Source organism: Eucyclogobius newberryi, unplaced genomic scaffold, assembly GCF_026437365.1.
Source record: "Eucyclogobius newberryi isolate DKJ021-1_F unplaced genomic scaffold, fEucNew1.0.hap1 SCAF_1, whole genome shotgun sequence".
In the NCBI taxonomy this organism is placed as follows: Eukaryota; Metazoa; Chordata; class Actinopteri; order Gobiiformes; family Gobiidae; genus Eucyclogobius; species Eucyclogobius newberryi.
The window spans coordinates 15,190,367-15,214,739 of record NW_027315723.1 but is presented as its reverse complement, the minus strand read 5'-3'; the positions used below and the strand labels follow the sequence as shown (position 1 = coordinate 15,214,739).

Below are 24,373 nucleotides of genomic sequence, written 5' to 3'. Positions count from 1 at the left end.
AATATAATCATATATTCACATTTTATCACAACCTCATCTAAATCAAATCAAATCAAATCAATTTATTTTTGTAAGGCCCAAAATCACAACAACAGTTGCCTCTGAGGGCCACAGGGAGAAATTAATCAACAATGTCTGTGGTGGCGATGAAGTCAGACAATGTCTGTGGTGGCGATGAAGTCAGACAATGTCTGTGGTGGCGAGGGACGATGTCCCAGGGTCCTCTGTCCTTAGACTCTCCTTCTCGGCCAGGAAAAACTACAAAAAAACCTCTTTGGGAAAAAAGCGTAGAAACCTGGAGGAGTTCCAGTGAAGGAGAGATCCGACTCTCACAGACGGACAGACGGACACAAGGAGACTGGAGCTGGACCCACTCTTCAGGCAGAAGAGGGACCGTCTGAGTCGAGCTGGACCCACTCTTCAGGCAGATGAGGGACCGTCTGAGTCGAGCTGGACCCACTCTTCAGGCAGAAGAGGGACCGTCTGAGTCGAGCTGGACCCACTCTTCAGGCAGAAGAGGGACCGTCTGAGTCGAGCTGGACCCACTCTTCAGGCAGAAGAGGGACCGTCTGAGTCGAGCTGGACCCACTCTTCAGGCAGAAGAGGGACCGTCTGAGTCGAGCTGGACCCACTCTTCAGGCAGAAGAGGGACCGTCGGAGGCGAGCTGGACCCACTCTTCAGGCAGATGAGGGACCGTCGGAGGCGAGCTGGACCCACTCTTCAGGCAGATGAGGGACCGTCCACACAGGGCAGGGACCACTTCACCAGGGGAGGGGCATCTGGGTCCACAGGTCCTCAGGAGTGAGAGAAAGAAAAAGAAGGCGGTGAACAGTTTGCAAGTGGAATCAAAAAATAAATATTGTTTGATAGCATAAGTAGTCAGAAGAAGAAGAGGATAGTGCTCAAGCTGTCATACTTCCCCCAGCATAGTTACTCCTAGGGCAGCGTAGCTGAAGCTGTGGGTTTATCTTTCTGTTCCTAACTACTCTGACCATAAGCGATTTCGAAGAGGAACGTTTTAAGCCTGGACTTAAATGAAGAGACTGTGTCAGCATATTTAACATGGGTCGGGAGCTGATTCCATAACACAGGAGCTTGGTAGCTAAACGCTCTACCTCCTACAGTACTTTTAGAGACTCTTGGGACCACCAGAAGGCCGGCATTCTGAGAGCGAAGAGCTCTGTTTGGATGATATGGTTCTATAGCATCTTTGAGGTAGGATGGGGCCATGTCATTTATGGCTTTGTAGGTCAAGAGTAGAATTTTGAATTTGATTCTAGACTCGACGGGGAGCCAGTGAAGAGACTTCAGCACTGGCGTAATGTGCTCTCTTCTTTTTGTTCCTGTTAGTAATCTTGCTGCTGCATTTTGAACCAGTTGAAAGCTTTTTATGGAGCTTTTAGGACACGCTGCAAGCAGGGAGTTACAGTAGTCTAATCTAGTCGTTACAAATGCATGGATAAGTTTTTCGGCATCACTTTTAGGCAGGATTCTTCTGATTTTGGCGATGTTGCGCAAATGGAAATAGGCTGTTTTACAGACTTGATTTATATGAGCTTTAAATGAGAGCTCCTGGTCAAATAAGACTCCAAGGTTTCTTACAGTAGAACTGGAGGCTACACTGACATTGTCCAGTGTGACTATCTGCTCAGATAGAGCGTCTCGTAGATGCTTAGGGCCAAGCACAATGACCTCGTTTTTTTCAGGGTTAAGAAGCAGGTAGTTTAGTGTCATCCAGGTTTTTATCTCCTTCACACAAGCACTAAGTCTGTCTACTTGATCGCTCTGATCAGGTTTCATTGATAAATACAGCTGAGTGTCATCTGCATAGCAGTGGAAGTTAATGCCTTGCTTTCTGATAATGTTGCCTAATGGCAGCATATAAAGAGTAAACAGAATTGGACCGAGTACCGAACCCTGTGGCACACCGTAAATTACTTTAGAGCTTGGTGAGGAGCTCTGGTTTACATTAACAAATTGGAACCTATCAGATAGATAGGATTTAAACCAGCTGAGGGCTGTTCCTCCAACACCTACATCACATTCTAACCTCTGCAGTAGAATGTTGTGGTCAATGGTGTCAATCTACTGTAATATCAGAATTTAACATATCATTTTGTCGTTAATTTACATGCAGCATCTCTATTTCATTAAACTAATTCCTTCGTTGAAATTTCCATCTAATAATTACCGGTCACACCCATAGAGAGCGCTGTAATCTTGTTTCCATTATGATAATATCAAAACAGGTTCAAAAGAAATGTCTCCATTAGTTATAATAATCTCCAGTGGGATATGAGTCTGTTCTGAGGACCTAATTTAACAACTTATTTCCAAAGTCATTTAGAGTTTGACTGTAAATGTGGCAGTAGAAGTCATTTTAAACATGATAGACATATAAATGAGTAGACGCTGTGTTTGATGCTCATGCTAGCCCTCACTTAGGCCACAGTTATTTTATTGCTTGGTTTACGGATCCGCCGCACTTAGATTATTGATTTCTACAATATAAATAAAATAAATTATTATATATATTTTTTTTATAAAGTACCGCCGACAAGGCAAAATAGCATTAAATGAAATATAAAAAGCGGTATTAAGTCAAAAGATAAGAGCGCGTGAAGCAATTTTTCATCAAAATCCTGTGTGAGTCTGGGGCGTCCCTGTGCGCGGCCCCGGGAGAGCATGAGAAGACACGCTCGCCCATTTCCTTGTCTGCAAGGCGCAGCGCTAACTCCTTTATATCGCAAATATACATTTAAAACCCCTTTGCCACATTTTCTCCAGCGCGTTTTGCCGTGACTAAGGGTGCACACTTATGCAAAACACGCTAAATCTACTGTTACACTCACCTGCGCGTCGCATCTCCCCCTCCTCCTCCCGTGGTGCGTTTGGGTAAACAAGGAAAGAAAAAATCATTTGAAATTGAAATTATATTTTGCCCGCCTGTCCATTATATTTCATTTAAAAATCCGTAAACCAAGTAATAAAATAACTGCGGCCTTCGCGACTATTGTAAGATTGTATTTTTTTCCTATAGCCGTTGGCATTAGCCTGCAAACAAAATGCAAATTACGAATAATCCAGAGCGTGTCAACCGGTACCAACCCATCCAGCACATTTAGGTGAGGTCAAAGCCTCGTTAAAAGTCATTGTTGAGTATGTCAATATTTTTATATTTTAATTTAAATGATAATTACTATGTAAAACTGGCATTCGACCTAAAGGTTGTGACTTTACAATGAGATTTCTGATCTTATAATTTCAGTCTGACCAACAGCGTGTAGAGGAAGATAATTTTGCACCTTTGTCTGGACTGTTATATGTTTATTTATGTACTATTCACTTAATTGTTTTGGTCTATTTGAATTATTTATGCTTTTTATAGTTAACTTAATTTAATGTTTTTGTTTCTTAAAAAAACAACAACAAAAACACATTTATTTTTTTAATTTTTAATTTTTGCTAACTGTTGTTGACAGGTTCTTTGGATTGTTGCCTTGGAAACAGCAGCAAAAATGGTTCAAAATGGACTAGTTCATAGATTTGAAGAAATTAATTCACTTCTTTTCACATAATTTTGAAAAGTCCAGGTCAATGTGACATATTTTTCAATGACTGTGTTTCATAAATGAAGACAAACGAGCTCTGTAATTTCTAACCTGACACGTAAAGTACATGCAGTTAGTCAGTATTTGAGATAGAGTTCTGTATAACCTTTCTCTGGAGCAAATCTCACTCTACCAGAAAAGTTGCATTTTATATATTTTATGCTGAATTTTCTGTCATTCTAGAATTCACTACTTATTTTAATTTGCATTCTGCATGTAATCTTGTGAGAAACTTAAGAGGACTCACTAAAAAGACATTTTTCTTGAGCTTGAATAAATGTGTTCTTTTATATCAAGTCCTGTTTGCGTCTCGCCCTGACACCGGTTGAAGAATAGCCGACAGAACGGCCGCCTTGTCAAAACCTCTTTGAGAATTACAGCTGATTTAATTTAATTCCCCAAAAGCCCCGCGACGATTTCACATTTTAATATTTATTTCAGCATTGATTAATAACCCTCTCCCCCGAATAAAGCAGCATGTCGCTCAAAAGTCACATCCATTTTTCAAATCTTGAGCCGGATTCTTGCATTTATGAAAAATAGATGCAAAGATGACATGAACAAAGCCGTGATGATACGCTACATTAAAAGTAGATTTAAATGCAGTGTGGACAATAGGAATTTAGGGGTCTGGGACAAAATAAAGCTAAAATGAAAGGTGGTTATTTCACGGATTGAGCTTGTTGACGCTTTAAGTTTGATATTACATTTTCTTCAGTTATTTTCTGCAGGTTATGACTACATTTGTGTGATCATTTATTCTTATTACCAAAACATTTGACATGATGGCCAGGTTGTTTATGATGTCATTTGGTGTTTATCCAATCAGAAAGCAGAGTCTCACACAAGCGCTCATTAGCCCGTGTCGCCTTTAGCCTTTAGCGCCTAAGCTACATCCGGTGGCAGTCAATCCATCGAACATGTGCAGTAGTGTCCAACATGAGCATGTGAGGAGCAAGAGTACAGGCTAAATATTCTACCTTTAAATACTAAACATTACATTTGAACACTCATATCATTTAAATGCAGTTGTACTAATTGTTTCCTCTTCTCTCTTTGCAGGACACTCAAACCTATGGGTGTGGTGCTTGATGGATGGCCCTGTGTAACATATGGAACCTGTTATCCTCTTGTTATGGGGCACCTTCTTGTAATCCTCAAATTTGGATCTGAATCTTAACTTTTGGAATACCTAACTCTTCGCCATCATGCACCCTCCTAGTGGTCCTCTGTGGAATTGCATCAACATGGCCAAATCCTACATTTTTTGCCTTTTTGTCGTTCTACCTTTGTCAAATTGTCTCCAAGCACAGCCCATCGTCACAACAAACTACGGAAAACTACGCGGGGTCAAAGTCACGTTACCAAATGAGATTTTAGGGCCGGTGGAGCAGTATTTGGGGATTCCTTACGCGTTGCCGCCCGTGGCAGAGAGAAGGTTCCAGCCGCCCGAACCCCCAATGTCGTGGCCCGGGATCAGAAATGCCACGCAGTTTGCCCCGGTTTGCCCGCAGTTTTTAGAGGATCGGTTTCTGCTGAACGATATGATGCCCGTTTGGTTCACGGCCAATCTGGATACAGTGGTTCAATATGTGCAAGACCAGAGCGAAGATTGTCTATATCTGAACGTTTATGTGCCCACAGAGGATGGTAAGTCCAATTATTTCATTTATTGTCTCATTCATTTGCTGTCTCAATTAGTCTTGAGTTGTAGTTTCCCCAATAACTCAACCTGAATGATGCCTTTCGAGTCTGATAGATAGCGCTATGAATGAGGGGTTAGGGGGTGGAGCCTTATATATGAACTCATCATTCTTCTCCAGCCCGCTCAAAATGTACTTAGTCAACAAACAATCAATAATCAATGTTCACAAACTATTCTCAAAGGTTTGACAGTGCGGCCAATGTCTTCACTTGAGTCAGTTCATGGACCATTACTTTTAATTGAGTAATATTAATTTTGAAGTAACAGTATGCCTACTCTTTCTAACCTTTCTAATCAAATCAGATATGGCAAGTCTGGCAAGTTGTACAAATGTTCAAATGTCTTAAATATTCTTATGATTTTGAATTACTTTTTACTCTTTGTTATTATGGAAACTTTGTGCCGTTGCCTTGGCCATAATGGACTGTAATGCATTGAGCGTGCCGGGTTAAGGTTGCAGCAGGAGAGGGTGTTAGCGATAACCTGCTAACACTGAGCTGCCGGATCGGTTTTAACAGAGCCTCTCTGAGTGACCTTTGACCTCTGAAAGCATCAACAAACCAGAGCAGTGGTTAAAAATAGAGTCAGGATAAGAATGGGTTAGTTCTGGTTTGTTCCCAGTTATGTTTGGTTTATTATGGGCTTAGTCCCAGTTGTTTGATTTAGTGCAGGTTTAGTTTAGACCCAGTTGTTTGATTTAGTGCAGGTTTAGTTTAGACCCAGTTGTTTGATTTAGTGCAGGTTTAGTTTAGACCCAGTTGTTTGATTTAGTGCAGGTTTAGTTTAGACCCAGTTGTTTGATTTAGTGCAGGTTTAGTTTAGACCCAGTTGTTTGATTTAGTGCAGGTTTAGTTTGGACCAAGTTGTTTGATTTAGTGCAGGTTTAGTTTAGACCCAGTTGTTTGATTTAGTGCAGGTTTAGTTTAGACCCAGTTGTTTGATTTAGTGCAGGTTTAGTTTAGACCCAGTTGTTTGATTTAGTGCAGGTTTAGTTTGGACCCAGTTGTTTGATTTAGTGCAGGTTTAGTTTAGACCCAGTTGTTTGATTTAGTGCAGGTTTAGTTTAGACCCAGTTGTTTGATTTAGTGCAGGTTTAGTTTAGACCCAGTTGTTTGATTTAGTGCAGGTTTAGTTTAGATCCAGTTGTTTGATTTAGTGCAGGTTTAGTTTAGACCCAGTTGTTTGATTTAGTGCAGGTTTAGTTTGGACCAAGTTGTTTGATTTAGTGCAGGTTTAGTTTGGACCCAGTTGTTTGATTTAGTGCAGGTTTAGTTTAGACCCAGTTGTTTGATTTAGTGCAGGTTTAGTTTGGACCAAGTTGTTTGATTTAGTGCAGGTTTAGTTTAGACCCAGTTGTTTGATTTAGTGCAGGTTTAGTTTGGACCCAGTTGTTTGATTTAGTGCAGGTTTAGTTTAGACCCAGTTGTTTGATTTAGTGCAGGTTTAGTTTGGACCAAGTTGTTTGATTTAGTGCAGGTTTAGTTTAGACCCAGTTGTTTGATTTAGTGCAGGTTTAGTTTGGACCCAGTTGTTTGATTTAGTGCAGGTTTAGTTTAGACCCAGTTGTTTGATTTAGTGCAGGTTTAGTTTGGACCAAGTTGTTTGATTTAGTGCAGGTTTAGTTTAGACCCAGTTGTTTGATTTAGTGCAGGTTTAGTTTAGATCCAGTTGTTTGATTTAGTGCAGGTTTAGTTTAGACCCAGTTGTTTGATTTAGTGCGGGTTTAGTTTAGACCCAGTTGTTTGATTTAGTGCAGGTTTAGTTTGGACCAAGTTGTTTGATTTAGTGCAGGTTTAGTTTAGACCCAGTTGTTTGATTTAGTGCAGGTTTAGTTTAGACCCAGTTGTTTGATTTAGTGCAGGTTTAGTTTAGACCCAGTTGTTTGATTTAGTGCAGGTTTAGTTTAGACCCAGTTGTTTGATTTAGTGCAGGTTTAGTTTAGACCCAGTTGTTTGATTTAGTGCAGGTTTAGTTTAGACCCAGTTGTTTGATTTAGTGCAGGTTTAGTTTGGACCCAGTTGTTTGATTTAGTGCAGGTTTAGTTTAGACCCAGTTGTTTGATTTAGTGCAGGTTTAGTTTAGACCCAGTTGTTTGATTTAGTGCAGGTTTAGTTTAGACCCAGTTGTTTGATTTAGTGCAGGTTTAGTTTGGACCCAGTTGTTTGATTTAGTGCAGGTTTAGTTTAGACCCAGTTGTTTGATTTAGTGCAGGTTTAGTTTGGACCCAGTTGTTTGATTTAGTGCAGGTTTAGTTTAGACCCAGTTGTTTGATTTAGTGCAGGTTTAGTTTGGACCCAGTTGTTTGATTTAGTGCAGGTTTAGTTTAGACCCAGTTGTTTGATTTAGTGCAGGTTTAGTTTGGACCCAGTTGTTTGATTTAGTGCAGGTTTAGTTTAGACCCAGTTGTTTGATTTAGTGCAGGTTTAGTTTGGACCCAGTTGTTTGATTTAGTGCAGGTTTAGTTTGGACCAAGTTGTTTGATTTAGTGCAGGTTTAGTTTAGACCCAGTTGTTTGATTTAGTGCAGGTTTAGTTTAGACCCAGTTGTTTGATTTAGTGCAGGTTTAGTTTGGACCCAGTTGTTTGATTTAGTGCAGGTTTAGTTTAGACCCAGTTGTTTGATTTAGTGCAGGTTTAGTTTAGACCCAGTTGTTTGATTTAGTGCAGGTTTAGTTTAGACCCAGTTGTTTGATTTAGTGCAGGTTTAGTTTGGACCCAGTTGTTTGATTTAGTGCAGGTTTAGTTTGGACCCAGTTGTTTGATTTAGTGCAGGTTTAGTTTAGACCCAGTTGTTTGATTTAGTGCAGGTTTAGTTTAGACCCAGTTGTTTGATTTAGTGCGGGTTTAGTTTAGACCCAGTTGTTTGATTTAGTGCGGGTTTAGTTTAGACCCAGTTGTTTGATTTAGTGCGGGTTTAGTTTAGACCCAGTTGTTTGATTTAGTGCGGGTTTAGTTTAGACCCAGTTGTTTGATTTAGTGCAGGTTTAGTCCTGGTTTAGCCTCAGTTATATTTGGGTTTAGTATGGGATACTCCTGATTTAGCCCTGGTTTAGCCCTGGTTGAGTCCCATTTAGTTATTGTTTTAGAACTGTTTTGGTCTCGGTTTAGCCTTGGTAGTCCCAATTTAGTCCCGGTTTAGTCTCATTTTAGTCCTGGTTTATTCTTGATTTTGTCCTGGTTTATTCTTGATTTTTTCCTGGTTTATTCTTGATTTAGTCCTGGTATAGTGTCAATTTAGTCTTAGTTTAGTCACAGTAATGTTTTGGTCTTGGTGTAGTCCTGGTTAACCTTAGTTCAACCCTTGTATAGTCTTGGTTTTGTTCTGGTTTTATCCCTTTTCTTTTTGTTTGGACTGTTATCTGAGTTTGTGCTGCTTTACTATTTGTTAAGTCTTGGTCTTGTCTTGGTTAGATCCAGAGTCTAACATTAAACTTTTAGTCAGTTGATTTTTAGACCTTGTTTGTTTTTTATTCAGTCCTGGTTTAGTTGTTGTTCAGTTCTTATACCAAATACACAATTTTTCATCCGCCTTGAGAATTGGCCCTTGTTCGATCAATAATTGAGGTGTTGTTTTGTCCCAATTCTCAGCTTTGACTTTTGACCTTTCCATAATGGCCGCCACACTATTGCAGGTGATAAGAGGGTGAAAAATCCCTAACACCTCTGAGCTAAATTTAGACGATCTAAGCTTTTGGTAAAATATAAAATCCTCAAATTAAAGGCTTTGGATTCAGATGTAAGTGACGAGAATTTATTTTTGTTAAATGTTTTACGGTGACGGAGAAATAGTGGATTTAAGAGTTGTGTGGGTGGTTCAGGTTAGGATTTAAAAATAGGATTAAACATGGATTATAATAGCAATATGTGTATACAGCTGGAACAAAAAAAGACCAGGAACCCGGAACTAATCAAATTGGACGGGGACTAAAGCCATGACTAAACCTGGACTAAATCGAGTCTGAACTTGGAAGTAAACTGGGACTAAATGAAGAGTAAACCAGCACTTTTCTAGACAGAACTAATTTGTGAATTAAGCCAGAGACCAAACCAGGGCTATAAAAAGACTTAAACCCGGACTAAACCAAGACTAAACCTGGACTAAACCAAGAGTAAAACAGTTGTCAGCACGGAGCCAGGCAAAACCTACATTTATTTTTCTTAAACCATGACTAAGTCGAGACACAAAGAGGACTGAACCAGGACTAAACTCTAAATTGATTAGCAAAGTGTTTATAGCTTTGTTATTTTCTGTAATTGATTTTCTCTCTTCTCACGCCTTGAACCATAAATCCTCCAAGTCTTATTTGTAACTTGACCCATTCAAATTAAAAGCCTGTTCTCAGATGACGTCCTCAGCAGAGTAATAGTCCCCGTGGGGCCGAGGTAAAAGCCGCGTTTAAAATCAATAAATCTACAGTTCACGTTCAAATGTCCATCAACCGAAGATTAGAACTATTTCAGAGCTGACCTCCCTTCCTCATGTTCCATATCCCTGCAGTGGTTTACTGAGATGGAGCTGGTCAAATATCTCTAGTTTATTTGCAGATGCTGTATTTGACAGATGAAGTCACTATTAGGCCTATTATTATTGGCAAACAATAATGACTAAAAGGCAGCTCGCTCGATTTATTTATCCTCTGCTTGCCCGCTCCTCATTTCTGTAAATTAAAAACGTCTTTTACGAGTGGATAATAAAACGTGGACACGCGTCAGAAAATGCCTTGTCGAAGCTCCCAACTCAGATTTTATTTGTTCTTGTCACTCGGCCCGAACCTGTCCAGATGCTCCTGTCATTTATGAGGTGGACTCAGCACTTCGGGGAATTCTGGAGGGGTGAGTCTCAAAATGTGGTCCAGGTTCCATTATTATTAGTTTAGTCCTTTGTAAGTATTTGTTTAGACCAGGGGTGTCAAACATCCAGCCCGAGGGCCGGATCGCCGAACATTTTGAATTCATATTGCCGTGTGCTGCCGAGGGAGAAGTGCTGAGGGAAGTAAGACGCGCGTTTGCGAACTTTACAGCACTTACGCACCTCAGAGCAGAGGTCTGAGCGAGAACAGAGACGTCTCATTTGGGAAACACGTGGATGTGGATGTTAGAGCTGTGCTGAAAGTGGAGCTAATGTGGAGCTAACAAGAAAACTAACTTCTGTGATGATGCTCTGTGAGGAAAACATCCTCTACAAACCTGGACAGATCAAGAGCCACAGGTAAAAACACAGGTCAGAGTGTAATAAAGTATGAACATGACTGTGTCCACACTAATGTGACTGTGAACACAAACACAATGACCTCATTTGAGTTTGAGCAGAAACATGTCTGTGATATCAACATTTCACATCAGAACACATAAAAAAGTCCATGTTCCTGTTCCTGCTGCTGCATGAATATGGACTCTGTCTTTCACCTGTTGCAGTCGCCACAACTATTACTAGGCTGTAAAAAAGCTATTTATTTCTTAAATTTGTTATTGTTTTATTTTTTACAAAATATTTGGCCCACGATTTGACAAAAGAGTTTGGTTTGATGGAACACTGTGGCTCATGCACTTATTCTATATTTTCAAGGAAAGAGGCGTAACTTAACCTCCTTAAACGCTCCACGTGTGTTTGTATTTAGTGGTGAGTCAGTTCAGGTGAAGAGAGAACTACAGAGAACTACAGAGAACTACAGAGAACTACAGATAACTACAGAGAACTACAGAGAACTACAGAGAACTACAGAGAACTACAGATAACTACAGAGAACTACAGAGACGTGGAAATGTTAGTTAGTACATTTAAAAGGTTTTTTAGATCTTGAGAAGTTTATTTTGTTATAAAGTCAAATACAATATTTTTCAGTTCCAAATACCTATTTAACAATATTTAACAAGTTGTGATGCACATAAACTGAAGCAAACTGAACTGAAGTGTTGGTGAAATGACACTTGTTTTTCTTAATACATTTCAGTTTATGAGAACAAACGTGTTTGTAATTTCTTTTAATTGATCCAGTAATTGCTTCAAAAACAGCGTAGGCTATATAAAGCTATTTATTTCTTATATTTTTAATAGTTTTATGTTTTATGTTATGTTCTGCCCGCGACCCAGCCTGAGCGTCGAAATTCGGCCCACGGCCCAAAATGAGTTTGACACCCCTGGTTTAGACATGATCAAGTTCTTGTTTGCTTGAGTATCCTGGTTTAGTCATCTTTTGTATTGCTTTAGATGTGGTAAAGTCCTGGTTTAGTCCTCTTTGCTTGTGATTTTATAGACAAAAATATGAATAAAAATAATAATAATAGTAGTTCTAGGACTTCTACCACTGGCGCTACAACAATTTTGGATTGTACTACCATTGCTTTCACTGCTACTGTTATTTACGACTGTTGCTAATATCACCATTGCTAGTACTGCTACTACCTGTACAACTACTATAACTTATAGTTGAGGGGCTGGAGCAGGATTTGGCCGAGTGACGGAGCTGTTTTGGAGTCAGCCTGATAGAAAACTGCCTTGTACACAAGACTTCTGCTGTTTGGGGTCTATGAATTGCCCTCTGAGAATTAGGGCTGTGCAGTTAGGGCTAGTTTGTAGCAGAGTTTAGACTTAGGAGGAAGAAGTTTGACTATTTTTGTGTAAAAAACTGTACTGTACTGTTTTAATAAAGGCACTACACAACGGGTTTTGCCTTAACGTGCATATCTAGATGAAACAAAAGAGTTTGTCCTCAGTTTCTGTAGTTAGTTATTTTATTGTCAATGCAGGGACATTTATAACCATTTAACAAGTTAAAGGCGGTATGGACGATTTTTCGGCGATTTGAGAACTCAGGCGGAAGTGCGCATGCGCACTCCCCCGTGTGGACTGATACAACACACACGTGCATTTGTTTATTAGCGCAACGGAGCGCATCACATCTCTCGTCTCCCGTAGATTTCTGTCCACTTCTGCGTCAGCTCGAACTGTCTTTCTCCGTCTTCATTTTGCCCCGTACACTGAGGGAACTATATTATGATAGATCCATGCGCTTAGGCACGCGGAAACGTGGGGACGAACCGCACGCGGCTGCAGGTGAGCGGTAGGTGCGTTTTATGATTGATACGTGGCAGGACACTGATTTATCCACGCCACGAGGAAATATGATGAAAAATTTGCTGAAAAAAATCGTCCATTCCACCTTTAAGTAATAATTGATATACTAAAACTAAAGTATTGAACATTTCTGTTGAAAATATTTTAATTACCAGTACACAATATATTGCTAAAGTATCGATACTGTAATAGCTAACACAATATTAATATTGTAATAAATAAATAATTGTGTTTGGCAAGGGACTTATTAAAATTGTATCTGGGGTCTGGAAAAACGTAAAAATGTAGTAGTAAATTACAACGGATATACTAGTGAGTGTATAAAAAATTAGAAGTCCGTGAGTTTTAATTTTGAGTGAAGATTTTGTGAAAAAACATTGAAAGACGGCTCCGTAGAGCCACCACAAAAATCGATTAACATTGGACCATTGGAGAGGCTGAGGCTAAAAAGAGTTGCAGTAAAAATATGACGGTCACTCCCAAAAATTGTTCATGTGAGGACATGTAAAAAATGATGACCCCGCCCTAAATCATACAGGAAGTTGGCCATATTGGATCAAACACGGCACTGACAAAAGTGCACCTTCACTTCAAATCACGACACAAAACTCATGAGCAATGAAATGTTGTAAATTTGAATCCGAGACATCTTCGGGTATGGTCATTGTGAATTTTAAACCAAATAGCAATTTTTGGAGAATTAAACTTTCTTAAATTTCTTAAACTTAAAAAAAAATAAAAATTATTAGAGCGTTTGTGAATATTTCCAAGCTGTATGCAATGCCATGTAAATGTAGCGGCTAGCTAATGGAATGGCTTTATAGCACCTTGTCCAAATGTTATATTTAAAAATTTATAAAACACAATCTATTTGTTTTAGACAACTGAAAAAATTTATGTCGGGTTCATTTGCGATGACAATGCGACAAAATCATGTGACTCTAGCTCGAGTTTTATAGTGGAAAAATTTGACAGAAGAAGAGTTTCCACTATTTTTTCATTTATTTTTTTCTCCCACAAACCACCCCAATTTTGACCCCTGAACATTGACAAAAACTAATTTTATCCCTACCTAAACTATAGGATCAGTGAATTTTTTTTGTGTCAGAGAAAATGTTATGATGCAAAATGACTCGCTAGCGCCACCTAAAATTTCAAAATACCTTAGACTAATTAATATTGGTACAAACGTACCTCATGTCAGGCCATGTCAGCCATTGTGGGCGGAACCCAGTTTTTCAACTTTTTCCACCTTAGATTTTCTGTCGAAAGGCTTCAAAATGTGTCGAAATGAACTACACCCATGTGAAATTAGAGTTAATTCTTTTGATTTTTTTATACAATTTCAAATATGGGCGTGGCAAGCTGAATGCAATGGTATACACTATATATAGCTATATTTTACCAAGGCTCTACAGCGCCCCTTTAAACATCTGAATTCAGTAAAAAAATTTACTTTAACGTTGGGTGGTTGAAGCAGTCACAGCTGCTTCAACCACCCAACGTCTTGTTTTGGTGTTGTACTTATAATGTTTTAAATCCAGTGTTTTTCGATGTATTCATGTTTTTTTCTTTTTCTTAAAAGCTCCTGTGTTAATGTTACAAACACAAAAGACTGAGCCCTCTCATTACATTTATAGGACTTGAGGACATTACTGTATTATTATTTCATATGTTTGCTGTTACAGAAAAATGGTCTGATCCCTGAAGCACAATGTATATTCAGGATAATTCATACTTCATTATGAGCAGTACAATGTGCTTTTTGTGGTCAGGGCATTTAGTGTAATATCATATTACACAAAGGAGAGGATAATGGATGTATTCTGAATGGATCAGGACTAATCCAGGACTAAACAAGGCCAAGATGAGGACCAAATTCAAGGAAAACCCAATGAGAACGGTTCTCTTTTTCACACACAGGATACTAAAACACAAATAAAACATTCAATAAAATTAACCAATACATAAAAACACATTTAATCCAGTGGCGGGCCGTGGGTCTGGGGCTTGGGCCTTCAGTGAAGTCATACACAGTCCCACCCGAATAAATCCACCTTCATATTACCATCATTATGACGCCATGGCTCTAGACGTTTAAACAGGCGTTGCTTTACTTTGTCTGCACTCGTTCTTCGCGCGTTCTGTGTGCCGTTCTCCGTGACCTGCCGTTGTCCGCTCGTTCTCTGCGCGTGGTCCGGTCCGTGCCGCGCTACCACGTCCTGTCGCCACGGCCATGGCTGCCAGTCTGCACGCTGACCAAATATGAGCATCTGCGCAGGTTTTCGTGAAAACATAGATGCGCCCATAGGTAAAACGAAACCAAATCAAAAGTGCAGCGATTTTCATATTTTACAATCCCCACAGATTATTTTTTCCCGCAGTTTTTGGATTCTCTCTCACAATTTGACATTCTCAAAACTTAAATATGCGATAAAATGTTTAAGGTCGGGTTTTTTTAAATTTTGAAATTCAGGTTGGTTGGGTTAGCGGAACGAAGACTGAAGCAGATTAAACCAGAATTTAACGATGGCTTCATATATAAAGCCACACAGGACCAGGACTAGACCAGCTCTCTTGTAAGTCTTTTGGAGTGAGCAGCTGGTGTGTGGAGTCTGTGTGGGAAGAACCAAACGAAGCAGAAAACTCAAACATCTCTGTGTCGGATCCAGAGACATGACGAGACCAAAGAAAGTCTCCCACGCACCGCGCTCAAGCAAGCATCTAAGACAGGGACTAGATGAGGACTGAACCATGGATAAACCAAGACTAAACCAGGACTAAACCAGGACTAAACCAGGACTTAACCAAAGCTGAACCAGGACAAAACATTGAAATAATTACCCAGGTCTGAACCAGGCAGTAAACAGTGCTTTTAAATCTGAACTAGTTTACTAAACAGGAATTTAGCAAGGACTTTGACAGAACCAAACTGGCGACAAAACCAGGATTCGTTCCTACTAAACAATACAGAAATTATAAGTCTTTAAGTCTTGAACTCAACAATATTAGAGATGAAAGATTGGGCCCGGTTTAGTCTTGGTTAATTTTTACTCCAAAAACTTTCATTTTGTCTTACATTCTCATGTCAATATTAGATTTAGTTACCTAGATGACATGTTTTGGCTGCTGCTGCGAGCCTCAGAGCGGTCACCAGTGTCCCAGGTGTGTGATAGGTGGAAGGCTCCATCTCTCGTTAGTACCTCGCTTTCTGATTTTAATTTCCGATCCAATGACCTGAGCCCCATCCCAGTCCATAATGTTGTTCTTTATTTACCGTGGTCTGATATGGTTGACTTTAGATTCTCTGTTTTGCTTTCTCTTTTCTGTCCTGGTGAGTCTACCGCTGTCTTTGGTGTCCTTTCAAATGTGAAACGCCTGTATGATTTTTCACACAATTGTCTGGTTTATTTTTTCTTCTCTCTCTCTTCCTCTCTCCCCTCATTTCTCTCCCCAGTGGCTTCCCCTTCTTTAAAAAACATTTTTCCTGATTAAAAAGGCCTCCTGTTGTTGCCGTGGTAAACAGGGTATTTAAACTAAATATAAACAGTCTTATTTCTTCTGTCTGATTAAACTCTGAAACACAGAAGAGCTGTGCAGGAAATACATCAAAACTAATCATCAAATCTAATTATTTGTCTTCATCCCACCCAAAGTAAATCATTTACTTTACCATTATTATAGAGATTTGTCATGGCTACAGAATAAATTATAAACATATGGATTTTGTGCACACCTGATTAAATGCATAAATGTGGTTCTGCAACGCTGAAGACTGAAATAGTGACTTGCAAACTATGAAGATAAGTAGTTGTTGTTGCCCTTTCTCTGTGTTGGAGCTACAGCTGGGCTTGAACCCTGAGCAGACGAGGTTTTACCATGGACGTTCAGGCTTTATGTTTTTCTTACTAAATGAGCCGCAGACTTGCAAATCCCCTCATTGGGCAGTGCTAAAACCTCGTCAAGTTTAGGCCAGTACTTGATAACCTGCGTGCTGCCTGCGGTGCTGACAAGAGTACACAAACACTTAGTCCAACATGAGTTTAGCAAAGCAGAGGACAGCGTTGACATCGGAGCTCATCTCTAAAACTACATTGAGTGAACAGAAGTTACATTTTTACATGCATGTTTCTGGTTGTCATTTTTGTTGCTATTATTTCAGCATAACCAACATTTACATGCATTATTATGATACACGTCAGGAAGGAAATTTCAATACTAGGGATGTCAAGATTAATCGCTTTTTCATCATGATTATTTATGGTCACTTTAGGCTATTTGTGGGGTTTTGGAATCTGCTGAAAACGCAGAAATGTCTCCAAGTGAAACGCGAGTCACGGCGGCGTGCGCACACACGTGTCTTTGTGTCAGAGCCCAGCGTGTCAACAAGACTGGATACGCACTGAACGACCGCTCCGTTAGACTCGGAGTGTGCAAGTCACGGCGGAGTGGGCACACGTGGGTGTATGTCTGTGCCTGATATGTTTATAATGATTATCTGTCGTACACGTGACACTGGCGCGCTGAACTACCGCTCCGTTACACACGGAGGTCCACACTTGTGCGAGTGAACAGTGCATGCTACAGTCAGCACGAGTATTTTTTTTTATGCCGCTGTTTCATGAGTTTACACAGGGCAGAGCAAAGGGCCCCACCGCTGAAGGCGCTGGAGCAAAGCGGCCGCTCAGTGCCAGCCGAAAGTGGAGTCACGGAACGCACAAGCTCTAAGGAGGAGAGAGAGAGGAGGAGGAGAGAGAGATAGAGAGAGAGAGAGAGGAGGAGAGAGAGAGGAGGAGGAGAGAGAGAGAGAGAGAGAGGAGGAGAGAGAGGAGGAGGAGAGAGAGAGAGAGAGAGAGAGAGAGAGAGAGAGAGAGGAGGAGAGAGAGAGAGAGGAGGAGACAGGTAGTTCCAGAGAATAATCTTACCTGTAAATGGTTTTTTATTCTTCTCAAATCTGTTTGTTGTTTCAAGCCCCATCCTGAAGCTAATCTCACTAATAAATGACATAATGCTTTAAAGAGCTACCATGACTTTCTTTTTACTGATAATCATGAATAATGGTAAAATTGTGACGTTTCTGCTCATGATAAAATGTATATTGTGACATCCCTATTCAGTACCATGTAGTAGTGTAGTGTAGTGTGCGCTGTCCTTGGTCCTAAAAAAGTAACCCTTTTTATAACAATTACCAGGCACCAGCCCGCCCACGGACAAAAACCGGACTTTAGATGTTCTATTGCATCACTCTTATTTTCATTGTCAATACCAGCAAGCTATACATAATTTTAAAGATTATTTTCTCAACCAAACAAATATGTCATTGATTTGCATTGAATAATATGCCCCAATAAGCAATTACCAATAGTTTGTGATAAAGTCTCAACTTTTCATAACACATTGTCTTGTATGTCTTGCTTAGGACTTCAAAAATTGACAATATTCAAGCGAGACTAAAATAAGGATGTATTTCATATGCACATCTGCAGAAGCTAGAAGGCCTAAGCTTTCTAATGATGCATCACACTTGCATGTGAGCTGTAAGATCCTCTTTCAGTAAGCAATGGCATTTGGGTATGTCCAGCTATTGTGCACAGGGCGAAATAGGCCGCTCCAGCATGTGGTAAATTGCCCTCTCCTCCCATTGTTCGTCTACACACCCAGGGAGCCGTCTAATTACTGGGACCCTATTGAATTGCATATGGATTTTGCATCTGCTCTCGTCCATGTTAATTCATAATCAGCACCTCTGGCTCCTCTAATGGTGCGGTGTAATCACTGGAGGAGTCTAAACACTGAGCTCGGAGCCGTCTAATTACTGAGCTGGATAATAATGCATAGTCATTTAAACAGGCACTTTACATAGCAAATGCTGCCTCTGGGACTATGAGAGGTTCAAATGGGCAATTGTTAAGGAAGAAAACTCAAGCTAAACCAGGACTAACTAAGGACTTATTCAGGACTAAAACTAGACTAACCTCAGGTGTAACAAAGTTCAGATCATGAAGACAAAGCCAATGTTCCCTTTAATTGTTCATGTGTCTAGGCAAACACACAAGCTCCTTGGGCACACTGAGGACCACTGTGAGCAACATCAGATGTGCCCCCTGTGGCCACACACCAGTATCACGCCTGTTCAAAACCTTGCATCATACCAAGTTACATTAAAAGAATCAAATTACAGCAGCGATTTTCATTAGTTTACAAGCAATTTAGACCACTTAAAATTAAAAATACAAAAATCATGTTGTTCATGAGACGTATAGTAGTTATATGCTTTGGCCTGTCTGTGGTCCTGTTCTGGAACAAATGAGACATATACACCTTTCAGACGTAACATTCATCAACGTTCATATTAAAACATTCATCTGCTGTAGCTTGTGATACAGTGTCTTTGTCCGTAAAATATCTAATTACACAGTTTTTTTTATCAGCATTTCTTCTACCCATAAATGATCTAGTAGTAACAGCATGTAATGCATATAAGTTAATATCCATAAATAAAAATCTTCATAAATGTCCCTAGAATATGCACACATTTTGACTTTAATTTGACCTTTTTTCATGTCTGTCCTTCTCACTTCTCCAATGTTTGGACACTTTGTCTAGGTTGATGGCTTTGTCTGCTTCTTGCTTTGACTTTATGCTCATCAACTGCTCCAAATGTGCCACTTCAAGATCATTTCTGATGCTGTCATAAACCGCAGGGGCCCACATTGTAACATGAGATATTTACACAAAAATAAACGCAGTTGTGAATGCGTCTTCTGAACCGGTGGTCTCACGGTGCACCCGCGGTCCGCGGCGCACCCGCGGTCCGCTTTAGTCCTGCTTTAGACCCGCTTTAGTCCCGCTTTAGAATAGAGTTGAACGATTAATTGCATTTGCAATTAAATTGCAGTGTGATCAAACGCGATTTGCTAATCGCAACGTACGCGAATAGAATGTAGAATGTGGCTGCTAGCGCCAGCGGAGCTAGCCGCGGAGCTAGCGCCGGCGGAGCTAGCGCTACCCGGAAGAAGGACCAAAACAAACCCAACCCACATGGGGTTTCGGCCAATCACAGAAGCAGTACACGTGCTTTCGTCTCAGTGAGAATCTCTTCTGACAGCATGTATAAAAAATGTAAAATGTGGGAAAGAATATTACTACTAAATGTATCTAATGTGTTGGTCTTATTTGAGTCATTCATTACGTTTTCTTAAGAAAAAAAGAGGATACAATAAAAAAAAATATATATATATGTATATATATATATATATATATATATATATACACATATATATATATATATATATATATATATATATATATATATATATATATATATATATATATATATATATATATATATATATCGCACATTAAATCGCAATATTGGGGGAAAAAAATCATAATTAGATTATTTCTCCAAATCGTTCAGCCCTACTTTAGAACACATCACAGCTGTCCCTTCTGTCCCTTCTGTCCCCTCTGTCCCCTCTGTCCCCTCTGTCCCTTCTGTCCTTGATGACTCTGTGTGAGCTGATTTACCTGCGTCTTCACATCTGGCTCATCTGCTCCTGAGCTCGTACTTATCGAGTGAGTGTAACGTTTTGACATGAGATATTTACACCGAAATATGGACCAGATAATGATGCAAATGTTGTCTTTTGACTCATGCGTCAGGTCTGGCCAAAAAGTTTAATTTACACAATAGTGACTCATCTTTTGAACGCACCTGCAGTCCGCGATGCGCTGCGGGACTATTTAGACTAAGTTCTCTGTGAATATGATTTTGATTGTAATAAAACACACAGCGTTTTGAAACTAAAAATATAGAGGACACGACGTGTCCCCTGGACAGTGCTTCTACTGTCCACTAGGGCTACATTGTGTCAAACGCTTGCGCTTCCTGCTTGATTGGCCCCGGTGGCCGTTTGTGGTGAATTTTATTTTCTGCGCTCCATAGATTTTCTTGTGCGCGCACTATGTGCGAGGAGTGTGCAAAAGTGTGCAAACAGGTCTAGACCGGAACTAACCCAAATTAAATAAAGAAAATAAACCTTAATTAAACCATTGATAAGTTGATAATAAATACCAGTGGTATGCAGTTACTTTTTATGGAGGGGCAAGCAGACCTGGGGTGTTCATAAATATTTAGTGAAAAAAGAAGAAAAAAAAACAATGTGTTAAATGGATTGATTAACTGACCAATTGATTAAAAGTCAGTTTGTTGAAAATTGGCGCTGTAGTTGCTTCATGGGTTCCATGGGTTTGAGGCTGTGTGGTCCTCAGAGCATGTGCAGAGCTCTAAAAGAAGCTGCTGTCTGCTCTGGTTCTGAAAGCTCATGGAGAGAGGAGCATAAATGAGCCTCTGAACACGGCCACAGATTGCCGAATGTGCAGACGGACCCGAGACGAGTGCTTAGGGACCGTCATCAAATGTGCAGCCGGAGCGGTGACGAGAGTACTTAGGGACCGTCATCAAGTAGAAAAACGAAAAATGGAATGGAACGTCAAATAGAGCGGTACAATTTGAATAAAACATAAAATACACCATGATGAACACCACAGCAACCTTTATTTTTCCGAGTGTAATGACAATTGATATGTAAATGAGACTTCTGCAAATAGTCATCTGATTGATGATGATATGGAAGAAAGTTGTAAATAAGGCCATCTGACTTTGTGTTGATTAATTTGTTCAACAATTAATTTTATTTGCAAGTTTTATTTAAAGAAAAAATGTTTAAAAAGTGTTTTCTTTAATAGAATGTTTACAAATACATTTAAATAAATAATCGTGTTATATCAATGGAAAATATTGATTGTTAGTCACTTTCGTGTTTTGCTATGCAATTATGAAATTGCTATACAAATTTCGAAAAATTAACGGATTGTTTAGCAGCGCCGCTATACAAGTGAAAATCCTTAATCTGAGCCCTGAACTGCAAGGAAAAAAAAAAAAGACTGGCTCTAAAACCGTTTTAAACCAGGACTTAACCTGGATAAAACTGTAAAACCCATAAAATCGTAAAATCATGTGAACTATGTTGTTTTATTATTCAGTACTTTCTCTGAAAAGTGAAGTTTAAATATAAGGTGTGTCCTCTTCCTCCCTGTCTGTCAGACATCCATGACGAGAACGGCCTCAAACCAGTGATGGTCTACATTCACGGGGGCTCATACCTCGAGGGCACTGGGAACATGATCGACGGGAGTATTTTAGCCAGCTATGGAAACGTCATCGTCATCACGCTCAACTACAGGCTCGGAGTACTGGGTAAGTGCAGATTATTATTATTACTACTCCAATTGCTACTACTACTGCTACTGCTGCTGCTGCTGCTGGCACAATGGGGCGCTATTAACATAATTAACATACTTTGTTAGAAAAAAAATGATAGACTGACGGTGTATTTCAAGACATGTTCGACCATTTGAACTGCAGTCCCTCACCTGCAGGAAGTTATATAGTCTTTAAGGTTATCCAAAAATATCAATACCCAGATAGTATCAATACTAAAACTAGTTCCAAAACGGAATACTCATTTGAGCAAGTATTGACACTGCAAAACAAATAAAAATAAAACGCTTAAACCGGTTCAAATGGAACCTTCCTGAACAGTTTTAGAATAGTCTGAACCTATATCAGAACTGGTGTGAGAATATTACAGCTTTTGTGTTGAAAATTACATTCTATTGTCTTTTTCTTTGTATCAAAATCAAGTTTGACATTTCAGTCTTGTGAAAAACGTCACTTTCACACGTGTTCAGATCTCACTGTGCTCGTTCAAAGTGATGACACCTCTTTCCCACCTTCATCTCTCTCTTCTCTTCTCTTCTCTTCTCTTCACATTTCACCTGCCTTTGGCGCCTGTATTTAGTTTCTCTCTACCTCCTCTCTCCTTTTCTGTCTTCTAGTTTTCTCTTCTCTTTCTTTATTTCTTTCTTTCTCTTTCTCTCTCTTTCATCCACACTTGCTCCCTTTTCTCTCCTCTCACTCTCTCTTCTTCACAATCCTCCTCACCTTTCTTTTGTTCCTACAGTTAGTCTCCTTCTCGCTTCTCTCTCTTGCTCTCTCTTGCTCTCTCTACCCCCTCGTTTTCTTTTTCACTCCCACAACTTTGTCTCTCACCCTCACCTCTCTTCTCTCTCCTTCTTTATCTTCTTTCTCTCCTTCCTCTACCTCCTCACAGTCACATCCACTTCTCTCTCTGATCTTTCTCTTGCTCCTATATTTAGTTCCCGAACCGATTCTCCAACACTCCCCCCCTCCATCTTTTCTCTCTCTTTCTCTCCTCCCCTTCCCCCTTCACATCTCACCCATCTTTTACTTTACGCCTTTCCCTCTCTTTTTCCTCTCACCTGTCTCTGGCACCTATATTTAGTTCTCTGTTCACCTCTGGGACTTGGAGCTATGCAGAACAGTTCTCTGCAGCAAAGAGACATTTGCATTAGAGCATTTGAAAATCGCAAAACAACCTCTGGAAAACTGGAAGAGATTTGATTTTGCACCGAGAGAGTTTGGGTGGCTGTCGCTAATTGACGCGACTCAAAATAACACGCTGCCACCAGAGGAAAGAGGGAAACATTTTGTCCTCGGGAAAAACAACAAGAAAAGCAGCAGCAATTGACAAGCACCAGTAAGAAAAATGTGGCCTAAATTACAGACAAAAAAGAAACAATTACAGTACAGTATAGTATATTTAGAACTAGAGTTGCAAGATGTATTGAAATGTAATTGAAATGTCAATGTCACACTAAGCAATTAGACATCTACAAACATTCGGAAATGTGTATGATTTTTGAGTAAATGCTCGTGGACAGGTCTAAAATGTGAACTTAGAGCAGAATCCTTTTATCGAAATGCTTGCCAAGAAAGTCACAATTAAAAACCTATTGCCATAGGGCAGTTTATAGTTACATTGTTTGTGCAGTTTGTTTAGGGCTATGTGATAATTACAGTGAAGTATGAACTCTCAGAAGAAGCTTATTTACTGAGTAACCTGTGGTCACATCAGAATTGTAATCTTAGCTATAAGAAGATTGTGATATTATTTTTTTTACCCATCTCTATAAATAACATTCATATTGTTATATTTGCCTTTAAACATGCTCTTGCATATCTTGTGTCATCTTATGTTTTAGAACTTAAAATAATCAATTTACAAACACTTTCTACAGTATAAGTGAGGCATTCCCTCATCAGGATTTGACGTTGGCCAGAGGCGTAGCTACACAATAGACAAGACTGGCAGTTGTTGAACTTGTTGAAGCGAGGGGCCCTAAGACATCCTTGCAATGGCCCTAGTGTTAGCATTCTATCTACTGGCAGTAGAGGGAATTACCATGAGGAAACAGACAAAAGCTAGCTTGCCACAACATGTTAATGTAAGCATGCAGTTGTAATGAATGCAATGTGACGGCAAAAACTGATTTATGGACTAACAAACAGCACAGGAGACCTCCAGATTTGAGGAGGAGGAGTGTGAAAGAGAAAACAAAGACACAGAAGCTGGCGGCGCTCATCAACACAGCTTGTGTGGCACAGCGTCATTAAGTATTCATTTTTCCCACGCAATAATGCAATTTTTGTAATTATTGGGTTTAATAATTGTTAGCGCTATCGAAATTCAATTGATTGCACAGCCCTACTTTCAATTCCCAAATTGTTTTTTTTTGGCCAGAGAAGGAGCAGAAGATGAGCTTGTAAATAGAATTAATGACACTAACGGGAATTAAGCTAAATATAATTAAAACAATGTTATAACACGGTTAATAGATCTAACATTTTGCATAAATGTGTCCTTTAAATTATAGCTTTGATAGTCAAATATTATGCAAATTTTACCCAGCCCCTTTTGAGACGCTGTAAACCTTACATAGCTTATATACCTATTTCCTGTATTTAGCTTAAAGTTTATATTACTTCCTTGTTGTGACCTGATCCGTGTCTCTGTTGTGTCTGGCCCATAGTAAACATAGGGAAACCGGATCAGG

At 39.7% G+C, this 24,373-nt stretch overlaps 1 protein-coding gene across 1 annotated transcript in view; it reads left to right on the top strand.

Annotated features, from left to right (window-relative positions):
* Nucleotides 1–24,373, top strand: part of nlgn4xa (neuroligin 4 X-linked a) — a 101,824-nt gene that overhangs the window by 18,747 nt on the left and 58,704 nt on the right. Inside the window, exons 2-3 of the mRNA XM_072434013.1 lie at nt 4,675–5,262; nt 21,501–21,653. Coding sequence (XP_072290114.1) covers nt 4,821–5,262; nt 21,501–21,653 — 595 coding nt within the window. The 5' untranslated portion in view covers nt 4,675–4,820. The remainder of the gene's footprint in view (nt 1–4,674; nt 5,263–21,500; nt 21,654–24,373) is intronic.